Below are 21,006 nucleotides of genomic sequence, written 5' to 3' on the forward strand. Positions count from 1 at the left end.
TTTCACATTAATAAAAGCATTCCAATTGTGGAAGTGTCTTATGAATGAGACTCGATTACAAACAATTGTAAATACCATTAATCAATAAAGCATTTTTTTCAACTAACACAATATTCTTTTAACTAAAAAAACATTTTACGAAATTTTAAAGTTAACTATTTCTTTGTAACTTTTTTTTTCTAAAAAAATGGTACTCACTATTAAAATATGAACGCTTAAATTATACGGAACATATAATAAATTTTTTTGTTAACTTTGGGTTGAGAAATCTAGTTTGAGCATATGTGATACTTTTAGCTTTTCTATAGTATATGTTTCTGCATAAGCTTTGTTAAAACTTATAGTTATGATGATCACACATAAGCAATAACCAAAACTCGAATGCTCGATATAAAGTTTTGTTAACGAAAGCCTCAATAACTAATCGATTTTGTTAACCTATTAAAAAGTTACTATAGAGGCTCTATATTACATTTCACTTTAGGTTTTTAAAAATGCATGTTCGTTTGGTTTAATATTATTGTTACTAAATTTAAAAAGTAAAGAGTATTTATACTACTATGGGACTTGAACCTAACTCTCTAATAGAGAGAGCGTTTTATAACACATCAAGATACCATTTGATTAAATGCACTTTGGCGCTGGTATAGAGAGTATCTATACATCAAATGAATTGATATGCCCAGACATTTTTCGTGGGTAAATAAGAATAGGTAAACATTTAATTTAATTTCTAATATTATTTAATAAACTGATAACGTTGGTGTTTGTCTAAATCATCTAACTTTTTAATATATTCATCAATGTTTAAGTCTTTAATCACGCTCTGTCTTTAATATGAAGTTGTTATGCTCACATGAGGATACACACCACATGCATGCCAACTTAAAAGCCGATTAAGTCTATCAATATTATTATGAAATAAAGTCTGGCAAACCAAATGGATTAGTCATGTAACGGATCACATCGGGTTCGGGTCCAAAAACACCAAATGACCAAAATTTTGGTATCAGTCTTGAATTAAACAAGAATCAACACCGTATTTTAGAACGTAACTCTTTGAGTAAAGGCACACGGTTTTGGCTTGTTGACTCAAACTCGCATATCTAACAATAGTCAATCCAACTCTTGGTGTTCAACACATTATTTGTAACCAAACATCAAGTAAACTGATTCATATCATCACAAGTTATTTACTATTAAAATAATAAATAAATAATTCTCTTTGTGTGCACTTTGAAAGTTTAATTACTAACAAGTACTCCGTATTATTTAAACAAAGCTTTCATACAATGAATGTATATCTAATCATTGCACTGAATTAAAATTGTTTAATACACCTAATTAATAATATTTTTTTAGTATTGGCGATTTCTTGTATTTAGTATACCGCGCTCTTCAAATTTGGAGATCCCCAATGCCTCAATCTGGCCAGACTATTTTTTTAGTATGGCGATTTCTTGTATTGTTTTAACTGGGCCCACGCAGGCTTAAGAGTTTGGCTTTGACGTTCCCCCGGGAAACCATACCGCTGATTGCCACTTGACAGCAGCTGTGCCACAACAAGAGCAGAACTCTTTGACGTAACACACGATGTGACGAAAACCCGAGGGAGATCAGGTATCGAACTTACAACCTTTCTACAAGGCCTAGCTCAAATCATTTATTACCAGTATCCACATATATATGACACAAGTGAGATTTGAACTTGAATTTCCACTGAAGAACCAAAAACTCATGTCACTAGACCACAAGTGGGGGAACTAATTAATAATATTGCAACTAGAAAAATAACATAAAGTATAGCTGTTAAGCTTAATTTACTTATGACGAGTGAATAATTTTTAAAATACAACTGTAATGTAACGTTTCCGATAACATTAATGGGGTGTTTGGGATTCCTTATTTTTCTTCATAACTTTTCATTAAGTTAATAAGTTACAACATTGTAATTTATGAAACTTTTCATCTCACAATATAATCAATCTTAAACACCTTATTACTTTTCAAAAAGTTATTAAATTATAGGTTGATGAAAATAAGCAATCCCAAACACCCCCTAACAACAAAAAGAAATTCAAATTGGCAACAGTTACCGATAACATTAAAAACTAATCAGATTTTCAAAATATGATATTCCATATTCGGATCTACTGAAAAAAAAATGATAATAGTATTAAGTTTAGAATAAGACCAACTTTTTCATTTTTTCCATTAAAAAAAAAAGAATAAGGTCAACTTTTTAAATGAGAACAAATGATCCAATATAAAACTGACCATTAAATTATTCGCCATCAACTAAAGAATATAAACTTACAATAGTGTTGTATGGTGGATTTCTTTAAAGCCCATAACTTCGAATATTGAGTTGAATATCCGGACACCACTGACGTTATGACTCATACGTAGTCGAAAAAAAAAGTCTTTAAATGGTTCATCATACAACCCATATAATAGGGTGAAAAGTGTTCAAACTGGTCATATGAGACCCAAATCATAGAGCTCGTGTGATTTTTGACTCGATTAATATAACCACCAACAAAGTCATACAACCCATATAATAAGGTGAAAAGTGTTCAAACCGGTGATATGAGGTACAAATAATAGAGCTCGTCTGATTTTTTTACTTATAAAAAAATGACTGATGTGACCACTAACAAAGCCATATAATCCGTATCACCATTTTCCACCACAAAGCCATGTAATCCATGTGAGCTTTTTCCACCCAAACGCACGGCCCATATTATACAACATAAGCCAGCCTACACTTTTGAGGGTGATATATTGCTGACAATTTCAATTTTACAATATATCTGAAAAGGTTGAATTCTTAAACGTCACCAATACCATAGATCAACCAAACCCAACCTGCCTGTATTAGAAAACGACCCGTTTCAACATAAACTGAAAACCCGTTTTAAATTACAACAATTTTGCTTTGGTGAGAAAGTTTGAAAGCCATTCAAGCTGTGACGATTACAACAAATTCAAACACAATGTATAATCCCAATATGAAAATGCAACTCAAGTAAAGTACAAGATCTTATATGTCAAATAGCATCAGATGCGTTTGCACAAAAAAGGCTCAAATAAATTGTCACGCTCGATAAACGGGCCAGAATTATTACGATCGGTTTGAAACTTAACATATTTCCGCTTAGTTTAAAGGGCATGCTTTCTCAAACTCCTTTTGCTCTTTGCGACATCGTTCAAATTCATCAGTGTTGTAATACATGCAGCCCGCATAAGCATCCATCTCTTTTGTGCACTTCTGATGAAGATCTTTCAACCTGCATGAAAACCAAATTAGAGAAGTTTTGACCCGTTTAGTTATAAATATGTGGTTCCAGATTATAATTTATTCTATCGGGCCAAACCAACATAAAAAGTTATGCAATTTATATTAATAATAGCATAAAAAAATCTAGTTTACACATTGGAATTCAAAGTTTAGTGTTGTAAACATTAGGCTACCATATTAAAGTGTTGTAAAGTTTTAGTTTTACATTATTTGGAATGTAAAATTAGCACCTCATAGAAGATTGACGGAGTAATAACTAGGCATGTAAATGAACCAAACTTTCAGTGAACAACTCTTTAATCGTTTGGCAGGAAGTTCGTTTATTTAATAACAAACAAACATGAAAACAAAATTTGGTGCACTTAGTTAAACGAACGAGCAGGAGCACATGTCTCGTTCATTGATTCATTTAAGTTCATTCATGTTCGCTTATTTACGTTCATTTATGTTCATTTAGTTTGTTTATTTAATAACGAACAAACATCAACACAAAATTTTGTTCATTTTGTTAAACGAACGAACATGAACACATGTCTCGTTCGTTAATTCATTTAAGTTCATTTGTTTTCCGTTTACGTTTGTTTAAGCATTAAAACTTGTTTAGTCTAGTCACAAAAAGTTATTAAGTCCAACACATTGTTGATTGTTCTTTACATTACTTAAAACTAGTTTTAGCTCAGTTATGTTCGTTCTTCTATGTCCAATTATGTTCATTACTTTACGTTTGTTTATACTGTTAACGAGCGAACATAAACGAACATGAATATGTTCATTTTCTTGACCCCGAACACGAAGACCCCGTTCTCTTAACTGTTCATGTTTGATTGTTTGTTTGGTTAAATTTAAACAAACGAACACAGGCATGCTCCATTAGGTTCGTTAACAAGCCTATATTAAACATTTGTATACATAAACAATCACAAAAATTAAGTCAAAATATGAAACAAACATGAATGAAGATGCAATTTAGTTAATAGTTTCATGCATTCCAGTTAGAATACTGTGTTTTAGCTTCACCTACAATAAGAATGAAATAAATTAAGCTAAATGCCTATTTTGATACTTTGACTAGACCTCTTTTCCAAAAGAAGTTTAAATATTTGAAGGTTAACATATAGCGACAAAAAGCCTCATTTATTTTAGAGGGAGACTGTCATATAAAATAGAGTTTGTGTGTTTCACTTAAAAAAACATCCCTTAATGGTTCATCGAGCCTCTTATTGGGTAAGTTTTAGTAGCATGTTGACCGATTCAGAAGCTACCACCAGTGTGGGACATTAAAAAGCTTCGCTAAAATTGACTAAAATAGAATGTGAAGAACAATGTGGAACCTCAAGTAAGTACTTTGTTGTTCTATGGCATTACCACATATAAAGCACCCTTTTACCTTCAAAATACATGTTACATGTTTTTTTCAGTAGGTATGAGTTGAAAACAGTGCTATGGATGTTGATAGCAGTAAGTAGTTAGTCAAATGTTTAGCTATATATAGAATATGTAATGCATACATAGGCATACTCAAAACTTCTAATAAACTACAGTCACACCATGTCATCTCTTATCTCCTAAGTGTGTAGATTAACAATCTTCAAGAACTATTTCCCATTTCTGTGTTATGGGTGGTTCGGTTCAAGTAAAAAGACAAGAAAGATAGAAGGAGACTAGAGAGAATTTAAGAGAGAAGTTTGGAATCAATTTTCTTCATATTCATTAATGAAAGGAAAAGCCCTTTAAAAAGGGTTGCAGAAAGCAAAACCTAACCTACATGCATAACCTACACTACATGGTGAACATGGGTTCATGGGTGTAACTACCCACTACTTCCTTTAATTCTCACAAACAACAAAAACCAAATAAAGATATATGCAGAATTATAAATATGCAAACATTAAAATAAATATGCATGTGACACTAGATGGCACATATCATTCTGGTTCTTCTAGAGGCGTAGTAAAGTAACAAACCACTTACTATCAATCTCAAACACGGATTCTAACTTGTTTGTGAGATCCAGAATTGCAAATATTACAACATTAGTATCAAAGCAATCTTGCAAAATGCTAGAAACCAATGATATAAACTTGCAATTCTGAATCTCACAAATAAGACATAATCAGTGCTTGAGAACGATAACCAGTGGCTAAGCACCTCATTAAGCGTCTAGAAAAACCATTAATGAGAAACTGTTCTTAAAGATTGCTATTCTACACACACTAACAAAATAAGAAGGCAAATGGCTATGAACAACCCTATCTATGCATTCCATCTTTTACTTACAGTGGCGAAGCTACGCTTGTACGACCGGGTCCGCCCGAACCCAGACTATTTCCGGTTTTATATATACGTATAGTACCGTACCGACGAACAAACCCAGTCTCTTCTAAAGACCGAACCCGCTATCGAATATAAAAAATCTTTGGTGTAATAGCTTGTCCATCCTTAACGATTGTTGGTAGAGTTCGAAAATATCTTAGATGAAAAAAGGAAAAGTAAAAATGAGATAAGTGAGTTTTACGTCAGATCCATTGGAGTGGCTATGTTTAAAAATCTTATTAGTTAAAGGAAAGTGAAGAAGATGACTAATTATATTGCGCATTCTTTTATAATTTAGGCAAGGCCCATGCTAAATAAAAAGTTAAGAGTTTTCAGGTGTAGTGTGTAATTATTAAAAAAAGAAAGGGGAAAAAATACAAAACGGAAGTCACCATTTATTATTTTATTATTCTCTTTTAACACTTTATTTGTTTATTATTCTTAATAATTGACCCGCCCTTATTATTTCGTTATTGTTTTATTGTTATAACCATTTTTATTGTTCTTAGTTAATGTAAAAAAAAATCATTTAGCCGTTTTACTTTGTTCTGTTTTTAATTTATCTGCTTTTTAAAAAGATGACCCGACCCAGTTTATCCCGATCCGAAAACTTTGATGTCGGATAATAATAATTTTGAACACCGAAAAATACCGAACCCATATGAAACGATTCCTGGCTCCGTCACTTATACCAAAACATTTGACAAACAACTTAACCACTATTAACAACCATAGCTCGATTTTCAACTAACTACCTACTAAACAGACACGTATCAGTACACTAATAATGTTACAAGGGTTACAGTAGCAGACTTGAAAACTGATGCGATCTTTAGATTCTGAAAGGATTTAAGATAGAATTGGTGATTTGAGACATAACCACTACTAAAGAACCAAAGATCGTAGAATAATCACACAGACTGACACACAGTTAAGAGGAAAGGAGAAGAGTTTATTATCAATCTGAATCTGAATGCCCTAATGTTCACATTACATCTTCTATTTATACTTAACAATACACTTGCTTCTATTAACTCTAATTCTCTAACTAACTTCTACTAGCAGCCCTAACTAATGGCACACTTGGAATATCAATATGTAGCAAAAACACCTATATACTAATTCTGAGTGTGCATATAGATAGTTAGCACCAAGTAATAACCTAATGGAACATATTTCCCAATTTCCACACCAAATTTAACATAATTATACAAACGAGAGAGATGCATACTCACAATGACAAAACACAGCGGGTGACTTGTCGGCCTTTATCAAGGCACTTCTCCGGATTCGGATCCTCCTTCTTACACTTAAGGAAGGCAACATTTTCACCTCGGCATCCGATCGCGATGTGCTTGGACGCTGACATCAGCACCGCCGACGTCGGAACCGGTTCGCCGGAAGCTTCTACAGAACTACTCGCCATTGCAATTTATTGATCTGAATCTCAAACCCTAATTAATTAACAACACCATAATAATAATCCGCATCGTTATTTTTTAGCTTTCGGATTTGAATCCGAAGATACATTTGATAAGAAATTAGATATTAAATTGAAGTAAATACAGATTATTATTATTATTATTATTATTATTATGAAATTAGGGTTTACGCACCTTCGTTGTTGATGTCGCACCAGAAATGGACCAGTGAGAGGAATAGCTGGCGACTAATGAATAGAGGTGCGTGCACAAATCGGTTTAAAACTTAAAACCGGTTTGGTCTGGTTAACAAAAGTCAAAACCGTTTTATGATCGGTTTTAGTTTGGGTTTTGTCCGGTTTCTGTTGGTTATTTTAGTGTTATTGGATTAACTTGTCGATCGAGGAAATAACGATTAAACGAGTTAGGTGACACGGGAGTGCGGGCTCGATTTAATTCTAAAATGTTATTTGGGCTTTGTATTTATATTTGGGCTTAAGTATAATGTAAAGTGGGCTTCTAATTATTGATTTGGGCTCATATGGGTTTTTTAGTTTAAACAAACTGATGTTATAATCCCAGGGGATTTGATAAATCTCGATCGATTAAACAGAGAAGAATTCTCTCTGGTTCTTCAATTCACATATAATCAAAATCCAATTTCAACTACAGAAAATCTCTGTCTTATCCGATAAATCATTGCGTGTAACCCGCAAATAGGTTTATCTGAAGTGATTCACGATTCAGAGATTAATCATGGCAATTGTTCAATAAACCAAGATTGAAATCATGATTACAGGTTTGCATCATTGATCGAATTCATCCTCCAGGTACGCATATATACAACAAAGATAAACCTATTAGGGTTTGATTTGGTCATTGATTCTCAATTTCCAGGAACTTTAATTTAGATGCCAAATTTATTGGGAACCCTAATTCGATCAATTATAGCAACCAAATAGATTGTGGTGTATGGTTGTATTAATCAAAATTAAAAGAAACATACATGAAAGTATGTAAACCGTAAATCAATTTCTATTGGTTTGGGCATTATAGTGTCTTATATGAATTCCATATGACAAAGTTGGTTAATATGGGATATGAAAGCGATTAAATTTTTTTTTTAAACAATAGATGATGGTTATAAATGATTAGAAAATTGAGAAATCTAGAATTATATCATGATTACGATTCAGTAATGGTTTTCTTTTTGTTCATTTAGAACAATTTCATATTAGAAATCAACTTAATAAGAAAATATGAACGAAATTAAACAAGTGAATGGAAAATAAGAAAAAGTATTTTCTTTGATTAGTGATTTTTTAGTAGTTCCATTCAGTGAAATGATTTACGATGTAACAATGGAACCATAGCAAAAGCCATTCCGAATTCTATGTATTGGTTCCATGAAAAGAGTATAAGTTCACACTTAGTCTCTGAGGAAAATTCATACTAAGTTTTGATCCACGTGTTTTTTGTGAATCAATCATCACAAATATATTTGATGAACGCACTAATCGATGCCTCCTGAATAATCACAAAGGATGTGTTTTGTATTTGAAAGATATAGCATCAAATATGTTATATTTGGTTCTATTATATATATATATATATAAACAATAAATAAAAAAAATAAAATAAATTAGTGCAGGTGGGTTGGGCATACAACATATGTCCATGTGTTCTTAGGCTAGTATCTATATGGTTGTCTTTTCTATTGTGTGGCCTGAGTGTAATCTTTTAAATACTTGGGTGTCCCTGCTTATGATGGGATTGTTTTCGGAAAAGGCTTTTCTGAAGCCACAACAAGTAAACTCTAATGCTTGGATTAACTGAAAGTTATTTTTAGTTGGTGATATTTGTGTATACCAACAAAATAAGTTCTCTTGCATCCTAATTAATGTTACTAATGTATTTTGCCTATCTTTTATTCTTTTGTTACCACTTTGATTCCAACAATTTCAAATAATTTGATTGATTATGGCAACCGGGAAAACACAAAAGTATAACGGGATAATGATTATTTCAAAAAGAAGCCAATGTAGTTATGTTGGAGACGTGGCAACTCGTGACATCTTGAGAAAGATTGTTGAGTGAAGCTTGCTGGTGGAAACAAGTGTAATGTGGCGGGTTCAGGTGGGTCGAAGGACCCAAATGCTCAAAAGGTACGTACGCTAATTATATTGGTTTGACAAACCCTATGAGTTTTGTAGTTGATTCAATGATTCATTGCGGACATGTTAATAATTTGCAAAACATAAAATTTGGATTTGATTAAAAGAAACAAAATTTATTTTATAGTTTGAATGAGATAAAAATATTATTACATATTTGTCCAGATGGTACACACATGGGTTGACGGGTCACGACCCGGGTAATAATCAACCACTAAAAGTATACAAGTCAGGAAAGCCCGTTAGGCGCGAAATAAACGAAACCATGGTTTCTGGTTTGTTATTGGACTTAAGAAGTTCAGTGGTTTCTAAATATAATTCGGTTAAGAATTATGTATCGTTTATTTTGAATCTTTTATGTACAGGATAACACCCTTGCATGGTGTGTAGACTCAGGTGATACGAGTCAAGTATGCAAGGATCTAGAATGGTTTGAAGAACTTGAACCAGTTGAATATGGATATGTACTTAGGATGAGATATGCAAAAGTGAGACTTGTATTTATTCCTAGAAAACATTTGTTTTGGATTATGTGTTGTGTGTTTCAAGGATTTGAAACAGTCTCATGTTTGGGATTTTGTTTTAAATTTGACTTTAAACGGTGAGTTAGATAACTTTATTTTATCTCAACATGGAATCTTGTTGGATTTAGATATTTGTGTAACGGAGTTTTAAACTAAATATTAATGTCTCATTTTCTATTGAATTTGTTTGTATGTTATGATCATTTCAATGCAGCGTAGACTATGTGTATATATTGTGACATGCCAGGTTAGACCATGTGAATTATTTTGGAGTGAAAAGAAAAATAGAATCTTGAAGGAAATGATTGGTTCCTTGTTATCTTACTCGGGTTTGAGTGACTGATTAGACAAAGAAATTATTATTTTCTAGTTTTGATATAAAGGATCTGGTTGTGACATTCGTCAATTTCGGGTCTCGTTTGTATTCATTTTTGTATTCGTTTATCATGTAAACCGACCCATTTTGTAAACCAAAGCTTATGATATAATCAAAATGATGGATTTTATGTTACAATATTGTTTTACACTTGTTGGGTCTTGAAAACATTCTTTTTGGTCCTTAAAACTCCTTAAAATGACTTAAACCAAACTTTGGGGACTATTATTGCCATTTATCAAAAACTTGTTTGACCATTTCAACCATCACATGCATCTTTACCCTATTTGTATGAACCATACTCTTACCATTATAAAAGCAAGGCTCCATACACCATTTTGGTTGTTCATCTTCTCCAAAATCTCTCTCAAATCCAAGTATTCATCTTCAACATTTTGTTACTTTGATTCTTAAGGTCAACTAACTATAGTCTTTCATTTTCACTTGTTCATCTAATATTACTAACACTTGAATATGGTGGTACAACATATATATAATACACACCCCTTGTTTCCTTTATTTGTTACTTCACCGACTCCGGTTGGCTAAGTTTCGAATGTCATAAGGCAAGGCTTCATGGAGGACTTCGTGTTCTTGATATATATTTACACACACATAACTTATTATACATATCACTTATGACTAACTTCTAACCCTTTTTAGTTTGTTCATCTTATTTACAAGATCCATGGTGTGGGTTTGTATAAGACTAACCTCGGTTTAACCGAAACTAGTCCAAACCGGAAACCGAACTTTTGTTTACTAGTTTGTTAAAATAGTTGTTTAAACATGTTTATTGCTAGATTTGAGTTTCAAAAATCATTTTTACAAGTTCTTTGATATTAAGCATATGGAATCCATCTATGAACTCGTTGGGAGATGGAAACCAAACTAAACCGAAACTTTTGCTTAAAAGACTTGTAGTTAACTTTTTAGTTGTAAAATTTAAGTTTTCTTCATTTATAAACCAATATACAAGTTCTATGATATTTGGGCATGTAGAAACATCTATGAACTATTTGTGAGATGGAGACCGAACCAAACCGAACTATACCGACTTTTACTCGCTTAAGAAACACAAGTGTGTTTTTAGCTATCAGGACTTGTATATTTCTTTAAAAATAGTTTACAAACTGATTTTAATTATTTTCTTAAGTACTTGGAATTGTTGGATCCAACTTGATCTCATCACATAGTTTGGACCGACAAAACCGAACACTCGCTTAACGTGCGTTGTTAGTTCTAAACAATAGATCTACATACTTGGTTAAGTGTTAGTATATTTTAATGAGTTATCTCATAACAATTAATATGTTGGAAAGTTGACTTTGGGTTTGACCATTTGTCAAGACCCGAATCGACAACCCGAACACTCGTTAAAAACCCGTTTTAGTATCTTTGTCCCAAAGGAACTTGCATTTTAGCATTTTTCCCACCTTATTACTTAACATTGGTTAAGTAAATATTAAGGTTAGATACTTTAACCTGGTTTTGAGCAAACTTACATTTTTAAAGGATTGTTATTATAAATTCTTAAATAGTTACATTTTAAACCTTGAACTTTAATTGTTTACTTTTTGCAACAATTATTTTATTTAAATATCTTCAAGACAACTATTCTAAATCCAAGATTTTATTGTCATTTAGGCCTTGCTCGTTAAACTTCATCCATCCGGTTATTCATCTTTTACCGATCAAGTTTTATACTTGAACGTGAGTAACTTCATACCCCGTTTTCTATCTTTTGTTTTGGGGGTGACATTTCATACTTATTCAAATCTAATGCTTTATACTTGAGTCTTAAACCACAAACGTTGTTGTATACTTTACTTGAATAATTGCTCGATTTGGTGTTCTATGCTTATATGCCTATGTGTTTATCGCTTTCGGTTGGTGGAATCTATAAATCCTAGACTACTTGGCATCCCCTTGTAGCAAGGTGTCATTAACGTAATGCAATTAACGATATTCTATTAAATCCTAGACTACTTGGCAATCCCTTGTAGCTAGGTGGCGCTAACGTAATTCTATTAGCGATTGTCAATTTATCCAAGTTTATAGCTATTATTTATGGTTTTGTATACTAGTTTTGTGGCTTTTCATACTATATATCTATTGCTCAAACTTATGAATTGCTCACTAACCTTTGTGTTGACAACTTTATTTTATGAAATGCTACAGGTTTGCATCTAGGTTGATTATGGAGTTCGGTGAAGAAAATGACACAAATACCGTTAGGATATTAGCAAAAATGAACAATATTCGATTTGCTATATTTTGTTGTATTTGACTTGTGAATATTTGGTTGTGTGACATTTTCGATGTTGTGAAATAAAATGAGTTTGTTAAATATTGTCGCTTTAAATAGTGTCATGCGCTTATGGGCAATCGTTACACCTCGGTATGTTCCGCCGCCTTTGGTCGGGGTGTGACACTGGGGGAGGTTGATGTTATCCTAGGTATAATAATAAAAGGGAGTAACAATGGTATAGATGATTCAATTTCATTATACTAAGAAAGTATTGAAGAAATTCAATAAGTTTGATTGTTCTTCGGTTAGCACTCCTATATGTAGATCCTAATATCAAGTTTATGCCTAATCAAGGTGATTCTATTTCACAATTAGAATATTCAAAGTTAATTGGATATTTGATGTATGCAATGATTGCACAAAGACTTACATAGTGTATGTTATGGGCAATTTGAGCAGATATATTAGTAATCCTAGTGCTCAACAGGCAAGTAGTAAACAAACTGCTTAACTATGGACGTGTATTCTCTTTTGGAGAATGTTTCATTTCTTAGGTAATTAAGAAATTAATTTGCATCACTTATCAATGGAATGTGAGTTTCTAGCATTTTCATCAATTGATAAAAGTGGTTAAATGACTAAGAAACCGTGATTACAAAATTCCATTGTGGTCGAACCGATATGACCAAAATCTATCAGGTGAGATAGTGATGACTATGTCAAATGTATAATGGAAAGTCTAGACGGTTATATGTTATACAATACAATGTGTAATATCAGTTGGTTTGTAATATATGAGTATAATTTGGCTGATGATCTAACTAAAAAGTTAGGAAGAGATCTCGTGAACATATCAGTCATGGGGATGGGTTCAAAGTCCATACTTTAATATCCTATGTCAAGACACCCAATTCCTATAATACAACGTTAGATGCTGAATTCAATGTGGAAAGCTTGTCATGGAGATATTGGAACACAATATAATAAATATCCCAAGGTTTGTGTTCGGACCGCAAGATAAAGAAGGTTGAAGTATAGCTTCTTAATAGTTCATTGATAAATTGCAGTGCGTGTGCGAGAATAATGAACTACCTATAAGAATATGAAGTTTAGTCGATTCAAGAAGCGTTAGACTTGAGCTTTGATATATTCTTTGAAGGATTAGGACACAGGCTAGTAAAATATTGTGTTGAGTGGAATTTGGATTTATAAAAGTATGTGTATTTTACCTTGAAGTATTCAAATGAATAGCAAGGGTTCAATCTATAGGACACCCCGATATTCGAATATTTTGATCGTGTAATTTACTAAGATGAAAATTCGATCCATAGGACATTTTCATTTATGCATACGTTTGTGTTTCTGTGACGATGGTTAAGTTATCATGGATATCACTAAAATAGGGGAGGATTGTTGGTTATTTTAGTGTTATTGGATTAACTTGTCGATCGAGGAAATAACATTAGAGATTAAACGAGTTAGGTGACGCGGGAGTGCGGGCTCGATTTAATTCTAAAATGTTATTTGGGCTTTGTATTTATATTTGGGCTTAAGTATTATGTAAAGTGGGCTTCTAATTATTGATTTGGGCTCATATGGGTTTTTTAGTTTAAACAAACTGATGTTATAATCCCAGGGGATTTGATAAATCTCGATCGATTAAACAGAGAAGAACAGACGGTTACTGGGTTCTCTCTGGTTCTTCAATTCACAGAGACAATCAAAATCCAATTCTAACTACAGAAAATCTCTGTCTTATCCGATAAATCATTGCGTGTAACCCGCAAATAGGTTTATCTGAAAGTGATTCACGATTCAGAGATTAATCCAGGCAATTGTTCAATAAACCAAGATTGAAATCATGATTACAGGTTTGCATCATTGATCGAATTCATCCTCCAGGTACGCATATATACAACAGTTTCGTCGGTTAACCAGTTTGGAACAAGTTTGGTGAAGAAAATTACAAACTGGTTCTGAAGCTACGGTTTCAATCGGTTCCAAACTGGTTTCTACATAATCGGTTTCAAACGAATTTCTACATAATTGGTTTCAAACTGTTTCGGTTTTGGTTTGATTTTCGAGTCGTTTTGGTTAACCTATTTATATGACCACACAAAATTCAGTAAATTAATTGTAAAAGATGTCCTCTACCATCTCCTGATATGCAATTTTGACACCTAGACTATCCGCAACACTGACATATTCTTTCCACAAACTCATTTTATCCCAACTTTATCAAATTCATTCTTTCCACATACAACCCATATACTATATTTATTTAATTATTTAATATTATGTGTGAGAAAAAGGATACTAAATGCGAATGTACCACACGTGCATATGTGCAAATCTCCAAGACCGGAGGTGCCCCAACGTACCATGTGAGGCGGATGGAAGCCGCTTCAGCCACAGATGGCATGCATATCCCCGCGTTGCGGGTTGTCTAAACCAGTAAGTACAGGTTTTTAATTCAAGCAAACAACACAGGCCGACGAACCCGCCAACCAAGTTCTGGTATGGGGAGAATGTAGGTCCCCCCGGGGCGTCGCCGATCGATACGAGATCCGCACGAGGTCTAGGAGTGCGGCATCCTCCTAGACTCGTTAATGGTGTACAAGATGAAGAACACAAACACGTACACGAACAAATACACGAACAAATACAAGAACGGGATAAACAAATCTGCAGATTCTTTATAATAATAATTAAACAAACACGTTACATACCGTAACATAAACAGAAACACGTCCGACCCGAGGTGAGCTCTACCTCGGGTCGTCCCTAACGACACTCTCTCTCTGTTTGTTCTCTCTCGACACTCAAACTGTAACACACAACTCTCGGAATTACTGGATTCTTAAAACTAAACAAGACACACGTATATATATATATAAACTTCAGTAGGCGTCAGTAGGCGAAGTTGTTCATAACTTCGCCTATGGCGAAGTTGTGATAACTTCGCCTAAGGTGAAGTTGTCCTAACTTCGCCGTTGGCGAAGTTGTTCTAACTTCGCCTAAGACGAAGTTGTTCTAACTTCACCTATGGCGTCTCCGCTGGTCTGAATTGCATAGCGACGGTCACAAAATGCACCAACAGTCTCCCCTTTGACCGTTGCTCTCAATTCTAACAAACACAAAAGATCATCTGTTACAAAACATGCACCAACAGACTCCCTCTTAACTGATGATCTTTTGTTTGCTCATCAACCAGCCGTGTCTGAAACTGTCCTGTAGCTTCACAAATCTACCAATCACCCAGCGTCTTCCATATCAGATCTCCCCTTCAGTGTAAGCTTCTCCGACTATAATGATTGAGGTATTTGAAATGCATGCATCCTCGTGCCAATAGATCATCTCAACCAATCACGTGAGTCCATCTGACTTCACCAACACGTGAAGTTGGGCGTCCTCCACAACTTCACCAACTCGTCGGCATACGATAAGGTTTAATCTTCAACTACTTAACATCAAGTGATCAATTTCATCACAAAACCACCTTGACAGAATCTAACACATGACCATTAATTAATCCGAAGCATCTTCAATCACCAGGGATAACGATCAAGAACATAAACACTTTAGTTCCCGATTAAATCCAACTTGTTCCAGAATTTTCACTCTAATAAATGAGCATCACGTTTCAGGATCCAATTCTCGAACGCCTTGAAAATAACATAAATAATATGCTCTGACCGCAATCCAGTAATGACGAAAACCTTCAGTTCAATTTGACTTTCTTCAGTTGGTCAACCTCGAACAACAACAATTTCATTGCACACATACACCCAAATATGTGTCAATATCCAGTTTCAATCAATATCCCATTCTCAAACTCAACTCCATATCCAGAGTTGACACGTATTTGTTCACACGTAAGACCAAGAGATAACAAGTTTCACTCGTTGACGGAACAACGTCTTCGGTCTCACAATAATCGTGTACACCTGGCCATACAGACGAAAACTCCAAATACTCTTTTTTTTTTTTTTTTTTAACTTCGCCGAGAAGTCAACTTCGCCTAAAGTCAACTTCGCCTGTTCATAACTTCGCCTGGCTATAACTTCGCCTGTCCATAACTTCGCCAGACCTTATATCTTCGCTGAAACCCTACGAACAGTGACGGCAACTTCGCCTGATGAACAATAACTTCGCCTGCGGCGCTGTTCGGCCAGAAACGCACTGAAACGTGCCAGAAACACCAAAACGCAGATCTCGAACCATAGCATAAGAGCCTAAGGCTCTGATACCACATGTAGGTCCCCCCGGGGCGTCGCCGATCGATACGAGATCCGCACGAGGTCTAGGAGTGCGGAATCCTCCTAGACTCGTTAATGGTGTACAAGATGAAGAACACAAACACGTACACGAACAAATACACGAACAAATACAAGAACGGGATAAACAAATCTGCAGATTCTTTATAATAATAATTAAACAAACACGTTACATACCGTAACATAAACAGAAACACGTCCGACCCGAGGTGAGCTCTACCTCGGGTCGTCCCTAACGACACTCTCTCTCTGTTTGTTCTCTCTCGACACTCAAACTGTAACACACAACTCTCGGAATTACTGGATTCTTAAAACTAAACAAGACACACGTATATATATATATAAACTTCAGTAGGCGTCAGTAGGCGAAGTTGTTCATAACTTCGCCTATGGCGAAGTTGTGATAACTTCGCCTAAGGTGAAGTTGTCCTAACTTCGCCGTTGGCGAAGTTGTTCTAACTTCGCCTAAGGCGAAGTTGTTCTAAGTTCACCTATGGCGTCTCCGCTGGTCTGAATTGCATAGCGACGGTCACAAAATGCACCAACAGTCTCCCCTTTGACCGTTGCTCTCAATTCTAACAAACACAAAAGATCATCTGTTACAAAACATGCACCAACAGACTCCCTCTTAACTGATGATCTTCTGTTTGCTCATCAACCAGCCGTGTCTGAAACTGTCCTGTAGCTTCACAAATCTACCAATCACCCAACGTCTTCCATATCAGATCTTCCTTTCAGTGTAAGCTTCTCCGACTATAATGATTGAGGTCTTTGAAATGCATGCATCCTCGTGCCAATAGATCATCTCAACCAATCACGTGAGTCCATCTGACTTCACCAACACGTGAAGTTGGGCGTCCTCCACAACTTCACCAACTCGTCGGCATACGATAAGGTTTAATCTTCAACTACTTAACATCAAGTGATCAATTTCATCACAAAACCACCTTGACAGAATCTAACACATGACCATTAATTAATCCGAAGCATCTTCAATCACCAGGGATAACGATCAAGAACATAAACACTTTAGTTCCCGATTAAATCCAACTTGTTCCAGAATTTTCACTCTAATAAATGAGCATCACGTTTCAGGATCCAATTCTCGAACGCCTTGAAAATAACATAAATAATATGCTCTGACCGCAATCCAGTAATGACGAAAACCTTCAGTTCAATTTGACTTTCTTCAGTTGGTCAACCTCGAACAACAACAATTTCATTGCACACATACACCCAAATATGTGTCAATATCCAGTTTCAATCAATATCCCATTCTCAAACTCAACTCCATATCCAGAGTTGACACGTATTTGTTCACACGTAAGACCAAGAGATAACAAGTTTCACTCGTTGACGGAACAACGTCTTCGGTCTCACAATAATCGTGTACACCTGGCCATACAGACGAAAACTCCAAATACTCTTTTTTTTTTTTTTTTTTTAACTTCGCCGAGAAGTCAACTTCGCCTAAAGTCAACTTCGCCTGTTCATAACTTCGCCTGGCTATAACTTCGCCTGTCCATAACTTCGCCAGACCTTATATCTTCGCTGAAACCCTACGAACAGTGACGGCAACTTCGCCTGATGAACAATAACTTCGCCTGCGGCGCTGTTCGGCCAGAAACGCACTGAAACGTGCCAGAAACACCAAAACGCAGATCTCGAACCATAGCATAAGAGCCTAAGGCTCTGATACCACATGTAGGTCCCCCCGGGGCGTCGCCGATCGATACGAGATCCGCACGAGGTCTAGGAGTGCGGAATCCTCCTAGACTCGTTAATGGTGTACAAGATGAAGAACACAAACACGTACACGAACAAATACACGAACAAATACAAGAACGGGATAAACAAATCTGCAGATTCTTTATAATAATAATTAAACAAACACGTTACATACCGTAACATAAACAGAAACACGTCCGACCCGAGGTGAGCTCTACCTCGGGTCGTCCCTAACGACACTCTCTCTCTGTTTGTTCTCTCTCGACACTCAAACTGTAACACACAACTCTCTGAATTACTGGATTCTTAAAACTAAACAAGACACACGTATATATATATATATAAACTTCAGTAGGCGTCAGTAGGCGAAGTTGTTCATAACTTCGCCTATGGCGAAGTTGTGATAACTTCGCCTAAGGTGAAGTTGTCCTAACTTCGCCGTTGGCGAAGTTGTTCTAACTTCGCCTAAGGCGAAGTTGTTCTAAGTTCACCTATGGCGTCTCCGCTAGTCTGAATTGCATAGCGACGGTCACAAAATGCACCAACAGAGAAAGAAGCAACAACTTGGTGACGACCGTAAAAACACATTTTTCTACTCGAGTAACTTACTGCATATGAAACATAACATAACAAAAACAAAATCAAAATCAAACATAATAACTAACATCACTAGCTCGTGGATTTTAGACGAGGGGCTGTCCTTGAAAATCAGCGATAGGGATGAGCAAATGTTACCGGTATCGGTATCAAAATGGGTACCGTTAGTACCGATTCGATACCAACTGTTTGAGGTTTCGGGATTGGTATGGTACCGGTATGGTTCAGTTTGGTACCAATAGTTACTGAATTTTTGCCTATGATACATATACCGAACCGATCATTTTAGGTGCTAGCGGTACCAAGTTTTTTGAAAATTTGGAATTGGGAAATTGGTAATTGGTACTGATATGGTTTCGAACTCATACCTAGTCAATGGAGACGGCGGTGGTCTCTACCCTCTAGATAGAGAGTGTAGACCTCAGAGAGAGATAAAAGTCATACATAAATGGGTGGGTGGATGGGCCCATTAAAAAAATACTCATTTTAGTATATATATATTTTAATTATACTACTTGAATAAATACTTTTTTTTAACCATGCTAGTTAATATGTATTGAAAATTTGACTCACCAATTTATCAATCAATCAATCAATCATACCCAGTGAAGTCCCACTAACAGCAAAGCTATAAGTAGGGTCTGGGGAGGGTGGGATGTAGGCACACCGTACCTCTATTCAAGGGATAGAGAGGTGGCTTCCAGAGAGACCCTCAGCTCTAAAGTGCATATCATATTGGTGCCTCACTAATATAGAAATATCCAATAGAAGTTGCCCACATAAGCCCCTTGGACGCTTCTATTATAGTTACTTATGATGTTTTAGATACAAAATTGTTCATAAAATATCATCCCAATTGACTTGTTACGCTTTTTGTCCTTTTTATAGAGCAATTCATAAACTATAAGTGTTCATAGGTTTAGGCATATTATGACTTTATTTTCGATAGTGTAACTAACCGAACCATTACCGATAAAATTCCAGATGCGTCTATGTCGCAACGTGCCGGGTTAAATTCCACTAATTTTTACCCTTATTGGTTTTAGTGGCTGTAATTAAAATAAGATTTAATGTTATATAATAATTGTGTTTTGAAAAGCTACAACTATTTTCAACAACAGGCGTGTGAATGTGTTGTCTTGTGTTGCTAGCAACTTTCCAAATTAATGTAAAGTACTGCTATAATATGAAAAGGCTTATACAAATATAATCGTTACCTATTTATCATTTTAAATTGAAGCATAACGTTCGTATTAAATTAATGGTCAATTATATATCATTTTAAATAAAATTGATCAATTTGTAAATAAAAAATATCTACAAATATAGCCGTCCAATTTGTAAATCGATAAAATCTGCAAATATAGCCGTTACCCAACGGCTACAAAATCAAAAATTTTGTATTTAACGTGATGTCAAGTAATTTTTCTCGCTACACATGGTCTTCTCTTAGTTCAACGTTAGTGTGTATTACATTACCTTCCTTCTTCATTTAATACGCAAGATAGGTTACCAACAAAGTAATGGTGATCATGTTTGTTGATTATCTATATTCTGAGTTTTTTTCATTTTTCTCTCGATATAGTTACCAGGAAGAAGAAATCTTGTAACTTTTGGCTAATAAAGTCTTTAAAGAAACTGCATATTCAACATATGATTCATGACGACATCCAACTTTTTGAGGGGTTCAAAGAAATCCCCCAACCCGATGATACTCTTCTAGTAGCAACCTGGGGATCGTTGAAGAATGTCTCTGGTTCTCACCTTGACATGTGGATAATGAAAAACTACAATGTAAAACAATCGTGTGATGTGCTGCTGCGACATAATCGTGAATGAAATATGATATCGTACACTACTTTAGTATACTGAACAAGAGCACATCGAGGATGTCATTGGGATTTTATTGAAACCCCTGTATTTGTTCAGAGCCTCGTAAAGGGAGCAACTAAAAATAGCAGTTTAAACTAGGGAGATCCTACTAGTCCTGGACTCAGTGCTCGAGTTGTTGTGGAAGCAGTTTAGATCGTAGAGCTTTGCGGTA

General features: G+C 35.0%; 1 protein-coding gene across 1 annotated transcript; it reads right to left on the bottom strand.

Moving 5' to 3' along the window:
- Positions 1 to 2,976: 2,976 nt before the first annotated feature.
- On the bottom strand, positions 2,977 to 7,091 carry LOC143569219 (NADH dehydrogenase [ubiquinone] 1 alpha subcomplex subunit 8-B-like). The gene is made up of 2 exons (XM_077055186.1): positions 6,850 to 7,091; positions 2,977 to 3,290 (listed from the first exon to the last, which is right to left on the bottom strand). The coding sequence occupies exons 1-2, from the start codon at positions 7,038 to 7,040 to the stop codon at positions 3,158 to 3,160; spliced, it is 324 nt and encodes a 107-aa protein (XP_076911301.1). The 5' UTR covers positions 7,041 to 7,091; the 3' UTR covers positions 2,977 to 3,157.
- Between the last annotated feature and the right edge of the window lie 13,915 nt (positions 7,092 to 21,006).

This window comes from Bidens hawaiensis, unplaced genomic scaffold (assembly GCF_021521415.1).
Source record: "Bidens hawaiensis isolate Kalapana, Puna unplaced genomic scaffold, B.hawaiensis_p1.1 tig00024421_1, whole genome shotgun sequence".
NCBI lineage: Eukaryota > Viridiplantae > Streptophyta > Magnoliopsida > Asterales > Asteraceae > Bidens > Bidens hawaiensis.

Bases quoted from the DNA above. Each gene is read 5' to 3' on its own strand.
- LOC143569219 (XM_077055186.1), bottom strand. From the start codon at position 7,040: ATGGCGAGTAGTTCTGTAGAAGCTTCCGGCGAACCGGTTCCGACGTCG. The intron at 3,291-6,849 runs GTGAGTATGCAT...GTTTTCATGCAG, and splicing joins ACCCGCTGTGTTTTGTCATT to GTTGAAAGATCTTCATCAGA.